Here is a 14,658-nt window from a genome sequence, read left to right on the forward strand (position 1 = left end):
GGTATGGGCTCACCAGTGGGATCTTCTGAACCACGGGTAGCACAGTTCATGGAAAAAGCATGGCTTCCCAGGCTGGGTAGCATGCTCACTCACCGTCCCACTTGACTCCGGGGAGGGGGCTCCCCTGCCCCATTTAGCTCTAAGGGGGGTCTGTTGCACCACTCTGCTCTTCCTCTCTGTGGGTCACACCAGCCGCCTAGTCATTCCCAGTGACAAAACCTGGATACCTGGGTTGCCAGTGCAGGATTCCCATGCTGTTTTGGTTCTTTTCAGTGGGAGCTTCTGATGGCCGCTGTTTCTAGTGGACCATTTGCATCCCCCCGCCTCTTTTTTTTGAGTATAATATGTTCTTTTTACCTACTTAAAGATAATAAAGTTTTAACTGTTATATTTTCCTTTTTCCTTCTAAATTGCCTTCTGTATTTCTTATCATGGTCCCTATCTTTTAAATTAGAGGTTTATTCTAGTATTTGAAAGCCAGTAAAAAGATGCTTGGAAAGGATACAAGAAAGTGGGACTTGTAATTTGTGGCCTTTAATTTAGTGGGCCCTTTCTATGGCATTTTGTTTAGGAACCCCTAATGTCAGTATCTCTGGTTTTTCCTTGATTCTTGTGAGATTCCATAGAGAAACCTCTTACTGTTAGCTGGCTGAGGAATATAAGCCAAGTAGAGAAGAGGGCTGGGTAGAAATGGTGATGGATCTGAAGGGTTACTATATAAACTTTGATGGAATCCTGTGATACCCTCTGTTGCCTTCTATATCTTGAACTCTGCCACCTTCCAAGAAGCACATTGGGTTAGCTGCATGAAATATGGAAGGGAATCTGGAGGTCAGACTCCTTAAACTGGCTTTCAGGCAGCTCTTCTGTTTTCAGTCTCACTTTTACCCCCCAATTTAGAGATATTTGGTACGACTAATTCCTGAGTTTTTTGAGAGGTTGTATAAAATGAATCAAGTTTATTTTGTTTTTCACATTGTGGCTGATAATTGAGGTTTTCTATGTCCTGAATTACTGCTTGCTATTTTGATTTCCAGGTCCAAAATTGTACTGCCACATCCTTTCCTTTCTCCTTGTCTTTGGGAGTTGTATTGCCTACTGAAAATTCCTTTTATTTTTGAATTTTAGTAATTATGGAGGGAGCAGTGAATGTATATGTTCAGTCTGCCATATTTAACTAGAGATCTTTATCAATAATAACTGTTTTTAAAGTTATTAGGAAGACTAATTCTTTGTCACGAGTTCCAAGACTTCTTTTTATTGTCTACCACTTAACCCTATTTATATTTTCTTCTACATAGATATTATTAATTTACATATAGTCATATTTTTCCCAATCATTATCTTTTTAGATACAGATTTTTTTTTTTTTTTTTTTTTTTTTGAGACGGAGTCTCACTTTGTTGCCTAGGTTGGAATGCAGTTTCACTGTCTCTGCTCACTGCTCACTGCAACCTCCACCTCTCGGGTTCAAGTGATTCTCCTGCCTCTGCCTACAAAGTACTGAGACTATAGATGTACGCCATCACACTGTGCTAATTTTTACATTTTTAGTGGAGACAGGGTTTTGCCATGTTGGCCAGGCTTGTCTCAAACTCCTGACCCCAAGTGATCCACCCACCTTGGCCTCCCAAAGTGCTGGGATTACAGGCATGAACCATTGCACCTGGCCTCTTTTTCTTTCTTTTTTTTTTTAATATTAAAGAAAATCTTCTTCACATTGAATTTAAACAGAAAAGGCATAAAATACTAGATTTTCTTCTGAATCTTCATTGTCCACTTAAAAGTGTATGTTTTGATTAAATTAATGAATGACTGGAATCATCTCAAATGTCCAATAACAAGAGGCTAGTTGATTGAATTATGTTTACACAATGGAGCACTGAGCTGTCTATGAAAGGGAATATTTTTGTGTACTTTTATGGAGTTATTTTCAGGATATATTGTTAAGTGAAAAAAGGAAAATAGAATAATGTTAATAGAATGCTACCTTTGTATGGTACAAAGAAATATGAATGAATCATATTTGTTTATATTTTTAAAAGAATGATTAATAGACAAAGTGGAAACTAATGAAAATGGTTAATTTCAGGAGAGGGGAGAGAAAAATACAGAGAAACAGATATGGAAACAAGATATCTAGGATTATTCCTTGATTATACTTAGATTAGACTTTGGAATCATCTTACTGTTTATATACTAAATGTAAAAGAAAACAAAACAAAGCAAAAAGAAGAAAATGAAGCTGTAATATTTAAACACTGTAAACAATGGGATGAATAAATTTAAATATCAATTAAGTTAGTGACACATTCATGCAGAGAAAAGAATTACTTCAAATAATCTAATTTTGATTGAAAATTTCCAGTGGGATGTATTCTAAGGTTAAAAAAATTCTCAAAGTAATCTTAAACTGCATTTGGTATATGTTCAGAAGTAATATTGGTGTTGCTGTTTTGAAATTGTTGTGCGTAATTATAAGATAGAGGAAATAAGTAATTATAGTACTTTCATAAGGAACTAAGATTTTCAATGTAAGAGAAAAAGATAAAAGTATAAAATTAAAGAAGTTAAATAAGAAACCTGAATCTTCAATTCATAATAGAAATAAAATTATGACATATTTTTCTCTTAAGTTACATTTTTTTTCAGCACAATCACTGGAATTGTAGCAAATGCTTAACCGTGAGCTGTTATCTGTATTGTCTAAATATCTTTTTGTTCTAAGAAGAGACAGGATCAGCTGATTCTGTGTATGGGCCAGAAAGTATGGAGGATGATCCTGGGATGTCTTACCATTTTAGAAACTGTCTAAGACCAATGGGATAGTGTCAAAAGTACTTCAGAGCCAAACAAAAGGGGCCTCCTGCTGGCTTAAGATGGACAATTTCAGAATCAGAAAAATAATGACTGCAATGAATTGACATACATAATGTATATAAAAAAATACATGGGTTTGAAAAGACACTAAAATAGAAAACAAGCAAAAAATAAACTTTATCAGTTACCTGCTGAAGTTGCTAGGACACCAACTAATTACTATGCAAATTGATAAAAAGAAAATTTAAACATTTTTTTCCAGCCTTTTCTGTACAAACCGTATTTTTGTGTAACCAAGACGTTAATGAGGAAAAGTTCTTCACAGAAGAATTCTAGCTAATAAATGCAAAATAAATGATATAATCAGAAAAATCACAATTTGATATCCTTAATGAAATAGTGGATATAGGAAACGATCATTAATGGATGCTAAAATCATTAGGTGAAAGGTTGATAGGGAGGACTACCTACTAGAGAGGTCAGGGTGATACCATCTAACTAATGATCTTTAGCACAACTAAAATTGGGACATCCAGATAGTGCCTCATGCAAGAGGACGTAGACAGTGGCAACCAACTATGCAGTTATTTTACCGAGGAAAGAAACGGAAGGGAAACAAAAGAAATTGAACTTAAATCTAAATAAGCCTCTAGATCTAATGATCACTTTATAGGATATATGGAGAACTGGAGAAACCAGGTAAATGCCACCATGGAGAAACAATTATCCAAATAAACATGACAGTTTTTCCAACAAATCAGTGGCATAAGGAAACAATATTAGGACCTGTAACCACAACAATCTAATGCACACCATTGAACTTGTGTAAATTCTGAGCATTAAGTACTTATCTATTATTATTATCTATTATTACTTTTAAAAGTATCTCAGCCAGCCAGGTGCGGTGGCTCACGCCTGTAATCCCAGCACTTTGGGAGGCTGAGGTGGGTGGATCACCTGAGGTCAGGAGTTCAAGACCAGCCTGGCCAACATGTGAAACACTGTCTCTACTAAAAAAATGCAAAAATTAGCTGGATGTGGTAGTGCATGCCTGTAATCCCAGCTACTCAGGAGACTGAGGCAGGAGAATTGCTTGAACCCTGAAGGCACAGGTTGCATTGAGCCAAGATGGCACCATTGCACTCCCGCTTGGGTGACAGAGCAAGACTCTGTTACACACACACGAAAAGTATCTCAGTCCTTTGATACAGGGGAACTAAGTCCTGTTAATGGAACAGGGAATGTGTCAATAAATGCTAGGAATGGAGCATTTAGGATTATGTTTTCACTGTAGAATTGGCAATACTTATCTACATGGCCGTGGTCCCGTTGTATCTATAATCTTTTAAGTGTATAGTTTTGCTGCTTTTTTTCTGTCTCTCTATTTTTTTCCTTCCATCCCACTGAAACTGTTCTCATTACTGGACATCTGTGCATGGGTGGGAACATAAATATTGACATGTCTGAGAAAAGTTAGAGGGGGACTAGAAGGTAGTCAAGCAAATAAAGAGTTTTTTTTTTTTTTTTTTTTTTTTTACAAAACTAGCCTTTTTGGTAGAGCTTTATGAAGTCAAAATTAATATAATCTTGGAATCACTTTCATATATCATCTTTTAGTTCTACAGGTGCTCATATAATTGCCCAGTTTTCTAAAAAACTTCTCGATGAAGATATTTCTATATTTTCTGGATCGGAAATGTTGCCTGTGGTTAAAGGAGCTTTTATTTCTGTGTGTCGTCAGATATATAGTACATGCGAAGGCTTGCAGGTGCTAATCACTTATAATTTGCATGAATCTTTAGCAAAAGCGTGGAAAAAGGTAAGTATTTTCAAGCTTCGTTTTTTCTTCCCTTCAAATCTTTATTTCAGATGTAAGCACCATTGTAGTGTTGTACTCTGGATGAAATATTTAACTGGAGCAAATATGACTTCTTTAGCATCACAGTACTTTAGGGGACAGAAGGCTTCTTAATTTGGCACAGGATGACTGTAGTGTCTCTTTTCCCAGTGGGACCAAGTTCTAAGACTTAACTGGGTACTACAGATTCTTTTCTTCTGGTGGATGAGGCTTTGCACTAATTTTCCTTACATAGACTAACACTCTTTGGGAGACATTTTAAAGCAATGTTTAGAGACAGCTGAATTTTTGTTGTGGATACTAGAGATCGTAATGTAGCAATAGCCATGTATGGTGTATACTAAAAAAGACAACTAAGTCTTTTTCCCCCATTTAATATGGTTTGTTTGTAAAATATGTTACATAATATTTAATTAACAACCAAATAATTTAAATTTTGAAGATAATTTTGATTTTAATTACATTAAGGATTAAACAAAAATGTAGTATAAGAGGTCTTCTGGGTAATGCTATCAATAAGAAAAATAATATCAATAATTCTGCTACTTTTTAGACAAGTTTGCTATCAGAAAGAATTCCTACTCCAGTAGAGGGTTCCAATTCTGTTTCTTCAGTAAGCCAGGAATCCCAAAACATGTAAGTACAATTGATGAAACTCATCTCTTCATTATAATTGCTGAAATAAATTTAAAATTATTAAAATGTAATAGAATACTATAGCAAAAATATTTTACAGGATGGTAAATGTGTATATATAGGTTCAAGGAAAATTAGTTTAGAAGAACTTTAGAGTAATACTCATAACCTTTTTAAAGTCTAACAATATTTATTATACTTGTTTCATTCTGTTTTTACATTTTAGATTGGTAAACATGATATATTACAGTGTTTCCAGAAAATGTGGAGAATTTCCAAATACTACACTTGGAAAGTTAATTGGAGAGTTCAGTAAAAACAGTATGTTCTCAAGTGCCAGTGAAGTCTATTTATATTTAAAATATAAATATTTTATTTTTCAAAATATGGTGGAAGTCCATTTTAATTAGGTTTTGGCTTTGGAAAATTATTTAAATCAATATTTATATCAAAATTTAAAGTAAATGACTCCATTTTTGTTTACAGATATCAGTAGGATATAGAGTCAGATTAGCAGGGAAAATAGATTTTTTAAACTAACCTCTGGCAACATGTTTCTGGGTTCTGTCCTTATTTTATATTTGAGTGTTGGCGTAGTCTCAAACGATAATAATTAAGGAGAGCTTGAAGGGCTCTTCTTTGTTAAAGAGATGTTGAAGCGGAATTTGAATTTTTTTTAAAGGTAAGTATAGATTAACTTACAAAACAATCAAACAAAAAGCCTTCTGCGTTTACTTAACAGTGTAATGGTTCAGCAAATAGTTAATTGTCTAAATATTTGCTGTAATTTATTTTCTAACTTAATGTCACACATTGAGCTGCTTTTTTTTTTTGCATTGAAAGATGAAAGACATTTCTCTAGTTTAATTTTGAGGTAATTTTTAGATTTCATTTTTTAATAATTTTTATTTTTAGTTGTAATAGTTATTTCAATAGTTTTCAGGGTACAGGTGCTTTTTTTTGGTTATATGGATATGTTCTTCAGTGGTAAGTTCTGAGATTTTTGTGCACCCATCAAAACACCCATCACAGTGTACATCAAGCAGTGTACACTGTGCCCAATATATAATTTTTTATCCCTTACCCCATCTTCTGACTCTTCCTCCTGTACCCCCAGGGTTGATTATATTATTCTTATGCCTTTGCATTCTCATGGCTTAACTCTCACTTGTAAGCGAGAACATACAATATTTGTCTTTTTATTTGAGTTACTTAACTTAGAAAAATGGCCTTCAGCTCCATCCAAGTTGCTGCAAAAGACTTTATTTCATTCTTTTTTTGAGTGAAAAATTTTCCATGGCATATGTGTACCACATTTACTTTATCCACTTATTGGTTGACAGGCACTTAGAAAATGGTTTCATATCTTTGCAACTGTGAATTGTGCTCTTATAAACATGCTTGTGCATGTGTCTTTTTCATATGACTTCTTTTCCTTTGGGTAGATACCCAGTAGTGGGATTGCTGGATCAAATGTTAATTCTACTTTTAGCTCTTTTTTTTTTTTGAGATGGAAGTTTCAGTCTTGTTGTCCAGGCTGGAGTGCAATGGCACGGTCTTGGCTCACTGCAACCTCCGCCTCCCAGGTTCAAGTTATTCTCTTTTCTCAGCCTCTTGAGTAGCTGGGATTACAGGCACCCGCCACCACACCCAGCCTGTTTTGTATTTTCAGTAGAAATGAGGTTTCACCGTTTTCATCAGACTGGTCTTAAACTCCAGTGTCATCTTCTAGAATTTTTATGATTTTAAGTCTTAGATTTAAGTCTTTGATCCATCATGAGTTGATTTTTGTATAAGGTGAGAGATGAGGATTTGGTTCATTCTTCTACATGCCGCTTGCCACTTTACCCAGGACCATTTATTAAATAGTGTCCTTTCTCCAATTACTGTTTTTTTTGTATGCTTTGTTGAAAATCAGTTGGCTGTATTTCTGGGTTCTCTATTCTGTTCCATTGGTCTACATGCCTTTTTGTTTATTTTTTTATTTGTTATACCTTAAGTTCTGGGATACATGTGCAGAGCATGCAGGTTTGTTGCATTGGTATACATGTGCCTTGGTGGTTTGCTCCACCCATCAACCCATCATCTAGGTTTTAATCCCTGTGTGCATTAGGTATTTGTCCTAATGCTATCCCTACCTGGCCCCACCTTCCCCCGCCGATGCGCCAACAGGCCCAGGTGTGTGATATTCCCCTCTCTGTGTTTATGTGTTCTCATTGTTTGACTCTTACTTATGAGTAAGAACATGTGGTGTATGGTTTTCTTTTCCTCTGTCAGTTTGCTGAGAATAATGGTTTCCAGCTTCATCTATGTCTCTGCAAAGGACATGAACTCATTCTTTTTTATGGATGCATAGTATTCCGTGGTGTATATGTGCTACATTTTCTTTATCCAGTCTATCATTGATGGACATTTGGGTTGGTTCCAAGTCTTTGCTATTGTAAATAGTGCTGTAGAAAACATACGTGTGCATGTGTCTTTACAGTGGAATGATTTATAATCCTTTTGATGTACACTCAGGAATGGGATTGCTGGGTCAAATGGTATTTTTGGTTCTAGATTCTTGAGGAATTGCCCAATGATTGAACTAATTTACACTCCCATCAACACTGTAAAAGCATTCCTATTTCTCCACAGCCTCTCCAGCATGTGTTGTTTCCTGACTTTTTGATGATTGCATATTCTAACTGTTCTGAGTTGGTATCTCATTGTGGTTTTGATTTGCATTTTTCTAATGACCAGTGATGATGAGCTTTTTTTCATATGTTTGTGGGCTACATAAATATGTTTCACATGTTTCTTGTCCATTTTCTTTTGGGAAGTGTCTGCTCATGTCCTTTGCCTACTTTTAGATGGGGTTGTTTGTTTTTTCTTATAAATTTTCTTAAGTTCCTTGTAGATTCTGGATATTGGCCCTTTGTCAGATGGATAGATTGCAAAAATTTTCTCCCATTCTATAGGTTGCCTGTTCACTCTGATGCTAGTTTCTTTTGCTGTGCAGAAGCTCTGTAGCTTAATTAGATCCCATTTGTCAATTTTGGCTTTTGTTGCGTTTAATTTTGATGTTTTAGTCATAAAGTTTTTGCCCATACCTGTGTCCTGAGTAGTATTGCCTAGGTTTTCTTCTAGGGTTTTTTATGGCTTTAGGTTTTACATTTAAGTTTTTAATCCATCTTGAGTTAAGTTTTGTATAGAGTGTAAGGAAGGGGTCCAGTTTCAGTTTTCGGCATCTGGCTACCAGTGTTCCCAGCACCATTTATTAAATAGGGAATCCTTCCCCCATTGCTTGTTTTTGTTAGGTTTGTTGAAGATCAGATGGTTGTAGATGTGTGACACTATTTCTGTTCTGTTCCTGTTTCGGTTACTGTAGCCTTGTAGTACAGTTTGAAGTCAGGGAGTGTGATGCCTCCAGCTTTGTTTCTTTTCTTAGGATTGTCTTGGTGATACTGGCTGGCTGTTTTTTCGTTCCATATGAAATTTAGAGTAGTTTTTTCCAATTCTGTGAAGAAAGTCAGTGATAGCTTGATGGGAATAGCACTGAATCTATAAATTACTTTGGGCATTATGGCCATTTTCACAGTATTGATTCTTCCTATCCGGGGACATGGAATTTTTTTGCCCTTTGTTTGTGTCTTCTCTTATTTCCTTGACTAGTGTTTTGTAGTTCTCCTTGAAGAAGTCCTTCATGTCCCTGGTAAGTTGTAATCCTCGGTATTTTATTTTCTTTGTAGCAGTTGTGAATGGGGGTTCACTCCTGATTTGGCTCTCTGTTTGTCTATTATTGATATATAGGAATGTTGATTTTTGCACATTGATTTTGTATCCTGAGACATTGCTGAAGTTGTTTATTAGCTTAAGGAGTTTTTAGGCTGAGAAGATGGGGTTTTATAAATATACAATTATGCCATCTGCAGAGACAAGACTTCCTCTCTTCCTATTTGAATATGCTTTATTTTGCTCTCCTGTCTACTTACTCTGGCCAGAACTTTCACTACTATGTTGAATAGGAATGGTGAGGGAGGGCATCCTTGTCTTGTGCCAGTTTTCAAAGGGAATACTTCCAGTTTCTGTCCATTCAATATGATACTGGCTATGGGTTTGTTGTAAATAGCTCTTATTATTTTGAGATATGTTCCGTCAATACCTAGTTTATTGAGAATTTTTAGCATGGAGAGCTGTTGAATTTTATCGAAAGCTTTTTCTGCATCTATTGAGATAATCATGTGGTTTTTGTCATTGGTATTGTTGATGTGATGGCTAATGTTTATTTATTTGCATATGTTGAACCAGCCTTGCATCCCAGGGACAGAGCCTCCTTAATCATGGTGGATAAGCCTTTCGATGTGCTATTGGATTCGATTTGCCAGTGTTTTATTGAGGATTTTCACATTGATGTTCATCAGGTATATTGGTCTGAAATTTTCTTTTTTTATTGTGTCTCTGCCAGGTTTTGGTATCAGGATGATGCTGGGCTCATAAAATGAGTATTCCTCTCTTTCTGTTGTTTGGAATGATTTCAGAAGGAATGGTACTCACTCCTCCTTGTACCTCTGGTAGAATTTGTACTTGCCTATTTTTATACCAGTACTATGCAGTTTTGATAACTGTAGCCTTGTAGAATAATTCGAAGCTGGGTAATGTGATGTTCTTTTTGCTTAGTTTTGCTTTGGCTATGTGGGCTTTTTGTTGGCTGTATATGAATTTTAGGATTTTTTTTCTAGTTTTGTGAAGAACAATCATAGTAATTTGATGGGAATTGTGTTGAATCTGTAGATTGCGTTTGGCAGTATAGTCATTTTCACAATATTGATTCTACCTATCTGTGAGCATGGGGTGTGCTTTCATCTGTTTGTGTCATCTTTGATTTCTTTCAATGATGTTTTGTAGTTTTTTTTTAGAGACCTTTACTTCCTTGGTTAAGTATATTCCTAAGGTGTTGCTTTTTTTCTTTTTTTTTTTAAACTGTTGTAAAAGGGATTGAGTTTTTTATTTGATTCTCAGCTTGGTTGTTGGTGTGTAGCAGTGCTGTTGATTTGTGTACAGTAATTTGTATCCTAAAAAACTTGACTGAATTTATTTATCAGATCTAGGAGCTTCGTTGATGAGTCTTTAGGGTTTTTGAGGTATACGAACATCACTAGAAAGTGAAAGTTTGACTTCCTCTTTTTCCAGTTTGGATGTCCTTTATTTTTTTCTCCCGTGTGATTGCGATGGCTGGAAATTCCAGTGCTCTGTTAAATAGAAGTGGTGAGAGTGAGTATCATTGTCTTTTTTCAGCTCTCAGGGGGTATGCTTTCAACTTTTTTCTACTCACTGTGATGTTGGCTGTGGTTTTGTCCTATATGGCTTTTATTACTTTTGAGGTAAGTCCCTTCTATGCCTATTTTATTGAGGGTTTTAATCATAAAGGGGTGCTAGGCTTTATCACATGCTTGTTCTGTTTTTATTGAGATGATCGTATTTTGTTTTTAAATTCTGTTTATGTGATATATTTACTGACTTGTGTGTATATTAAATCATCCATGCATCTCTGGTATGAAACCAGATTTATCATGATGTATACTATTTGATATGCTGTTAGATTTGGTTAGCAAGTATTGTGTTGAGGAGTTTTGCATCTGTGTTAATCAGAGATATTGGTGTATAGTTTTCTTTTTGTTATGTCTTTTTGTGGTTTGGTATTAGGGTGATACCAGCTTCATAGATAGATTTAGAAAGGATTCTCTCTTTTTCTATCTTTTGGAATAGGAGTTTCAGTAGGATTGGTACTGTTTCTTTTCTGGATATCTGATAGAATTCAGCTGTGAATTTATCTAGTCCTGGACTTTTTTTTTGTTGGTGATATTAGCTTCATAGATAGATGTAGAAAGGATTCTCTCTTCTTCCATCTTTTGGAATAGTTTCGGTAGGATTGGTATTGGTTCTTTTTTGAATGTCTGATGGAAATCAGATGTGAATTTATTTGTCCTGGACTTTTTTTTTTGTTGGCAATTTTCTTTAAATTGCTGATTAAATCTTGCTGCTTATTATCAGTGTGTTCGGGGTTTCTATTTCTTCCTAATCTAGGATGGTTGTATATTTCCACAAATTTATTGATCTCAGTTTTCTAGTTTGTGCACACAAAGGTGTTCATAGTAGTCTTGAATAACCATTTACATTTCTGTGATATTGGTTGTAATAACTCCAGTTTTATTTCTTATTGAATTGATTTGGATCTGCTCTCTTCTGTTCTTGGTTAATCTTGCTGATGGTTATCAATTTCATCTTTTCAGAGAACTAGCTCTTTGCTTCATTTATCTTTTGTGTTTTTTTTTCTTTCAATTTCATTTAATTCTGTTCTGATCTTTATTATTTCTTTTCTTCTACTGGGTTTGGGTTTAGTTTGTTCTTATTTCTCTGGTTCCTTGAGTTGTCACATTAGGTTGTCTATTTGTAGTCTTTCAGACAGACTTTTTGATGTAGGCATTTAATGCTATGAATTTTCCTCTTAGCATGGCTTTTGCTGTATTCCAGGCGTTTTGCTAAGTTGTGTCACTATTATCATTAATTTCAAAGAATTTTGAAATTTCTATGTTGATTTTATTGTTAAACCATAAATAATTCAAGAAAAGATTGTTTTATTTCCATGTATTTGTACAGTTTTGAAGGTTCTTTTTGGAGTTGATTTTCAGTTTATTCCACTGTAGTCTGAGAGAGTACTTGATATAATTTTGGTTTTCTTAACTTTGCTGAGACTTGTTTTGTGGCCTATTATATGGTCTATATTGGAGAATGTTTCAATTGCTGATGAATAGAAGGTATATTCTGCAGTTGTTGGGTAGAATGTTCTGTAAATATCTGTTAAGTCCATTTGTAGTAACGTGTAGTCTAAGTTCATTTTTTCTTTGTTGACTTTCTGTCTTGATGATGTGGCTAGTGCTGTCAGTGGAGTATTAAAGTCTCCCACTATTACTGTGTTGTTGTCAATCATTTCTTAGGTCTAGTAGTAATTGTTTTATAAATGTGAAAGCTCCAGTTTAAATTTAGGATTTTATTATCTTCCTGTTGGACTAATCCATATTTGTATAATGTCCTTTTTTGTCTTTTTTTTCCCCCGCTTTAAAGCCTGTTTTATTTGATAACAAAATAGCTATTCCTGCTTGCTTTTGGTTTCTATTTGCATGGAATGTCTTTTTCTACCCCTTTACCTTAATTTTATGAGTCATGTGTTAAGTATTAAATGAGTCTCTTGAAGACAGCAGGTAATTTACTGGTGGTTTATACATCCTCCTATTTTGTTTCTTTGAAGTGGGGCATTTAGTCCATTTACTTTCAACATTAATATTAAGATGTGAGGTACTTTTTTACTATTAGGTTAGTTGTTGCCTTTATACTTTTTTTTCATTGTGTTATTGTTTTATAAGTCCGATGAGATTTATGCCTTAAGGAGGTTCTATCTTGGTGTACATCAAGCTTTATTTCAAGATTTATAACTCCTCTTAGCATATCTTGTAGTGCTTGTTTGGTGATAGCAAATTTGGTTAGGATTTATTTTTCTGAAAAAGATTTTATCTGTCTTTCATTTATGAAGCTTAGTTTTGCAATATGCAAAATTCTTGGCTATTTTGCTTAAGAAGGTTACAGATAGGACCCCAGTTCCTTCTGGCTTGTAAAGCTTCTTTTATTTTTTTCTTTTGTGCCTTTTAAAGTTTCTACTGAGAAATCTTCTATTAGTCTGATAGGTTTTCTTTCATAGGTTACCTGATGCTTTTGTCCCAGAGCTCTTAAGATTCTGTCCTTTATCTTAACTTTAGATAACCTTATGATTATATGCCTTGGTGATGATCGTTTCCCAATGAATTTTCCAGGTGTTCCTTGAGCTTCTTCTATTTGTACGTGTCAATCTCTTACAAGGCCTTCTCTCAAATGAGTTTTCCAAACTTTTAGACTTGCCTTCTTCCCCAGGAACACCAGTTATTCATAAGTTTGGCCAATTTACACAATCCCATATTTATTGGAGAGTTTTTCTTTGTCTTTGTCTGATTGTGTTAAGTTGAAAGCCTTTTCTTTGAGCTCTCATATTCTTTCTTCTACTTGTCCTAGTCTATTCTTGAAACATTCCACTGCATTTTGTATGTTTCAGTGTGTCTTTTGTTTCCAGAAGTTGTGATTTTTTTCCTTTGGGTTATCAATTTCTTTGGAAAAATTTTCATTCATGTCCTGGATTGCTTTTTTTTTTAATTTTTAAATTTGTTTTTTGCCTTTCTCCATTATCTCTTTGAGTAGCTTAATAATCAACCTTCTGATTTATTTACCTGGCATTGCAGAGATTTCTTCTTGGTTTGCATCCATTGCTGGGGCCTAGTGTGATTTTTTTGGGGGTGTTACAGAACCCTTTTATGTCATAGTACCAGAATAACTGTTCTCATTTCGGTAGACTTATTTTTTCAACTTATTCTTGAATTTATTTTTGATTGAACTTTTTTTTTTAATTTCTTTTTTTTCGTCTTATGGATCTGACGTTAATGTTTATAGTTCATTTTAGCGTAATTTAATTCTTCATGCTTTTAGGTTGAAGAGTCAGTATGGTTTCCTTAGTTATAGAGAATCTTTGTGCATTGGCTCTCCTAGATGCCGGCTGTAGTAGTTATATACTTGGTATATGGGCAATTTCACTGTCTCCTGTAGGATTGGAATGGCAGGGATCTCTTGAGACATATCTCATTCTCTTGTGAGGTACACTTTATTTATTTATTTATTTATTTTCTCTCCAGTATTTTATTTAGTGACTGTTTGGCCTTCAGGTCAATGGAGAGGCATCTCTGGGTATTCACCAGTTGTAGCTAAGGCAGGTGGGTAGATGTAATACCCAGTGATGGGCAGAGGTCCCAGCCCTGATGGAGGTGGCTAGGGCAGGTCTCAATAAGATGTACTGAGGATTATGGCAAAAGCTGGGAGCTAGCTAGCTCAGCTTCTCTCCCAGGCCAGCAGGAAAACAATTCACCTCATAGTCTCACTGCTGTTCCAGTGTTCAGCTATTCATACCAGACACGCACTTCTTTTCATCTGTGGGAGTGTTGATGCTTTGTGACTCTCCCTCTTATGCAGGCCTGAATCTTGCTGGAGCGGGGGGTGCTCCTCCTTTGTGACAGAAGTCATCCTGAATTGTTTTAGGAAGCTTGTCTCTAGATGCATCCATGTTCCGTTCCCATTAAAGAACCCTCAGCTGTGTCTGCAGTGATTGATGTACAAGGGAGGACTAAGAATCCCTTCTCCAAGACCATTTTCACAGAGGCTGTCTGCCTCTTGAATAGAAGGGTAGACTTTCCTTACTGTGCCCAGCACTGCAGTTGTGTCTCCGATGT

General features: G+C 35.3%; 1 protein-coding gene across 8 annotated transcripts in view; it reads left to right on the top strand.

Annotated features, from left to right (window-relative positions):
- The window catches only part of TBC1D32 (TBC1 domain family member 32), a 229,236-nt gene that overhangs the window by 65,822 nt on the left and 148,756 nt on the right, over positions 1-14,658 (top strand). For all 8 annotated transcript variants that reach the window (XM_074397557.1, XM_074397556.1, XM_074397559.1 and 5 more), the window contains 2 exons: positions 4,438-4,639; positions 5,232-5,314. In XM_074397557.1, coding sequence (XP_074253658.1) covers positions 4,438-4,639; positions 5,232-5,314 — 285 coding nt within the window. The remainder of the gene's footprint in view (positions 1-4,437; positions 4,640-5,231; positions 5,315-14,658) is intronic.

Source organism: Saimiri boliviensis, chromosome 4, assembly GCF_048565385.1.
Source record: "Saimiri boliviensis isolate mSaiBol1 chromosome 4, mSaiBol1.pri, whole genome shotgun sequence".
NCBI lineage: Eukaryota > Metazoa > Chordata > Mammalia > Primates > Cebidae > Saimiri > Saimiri boliviensis.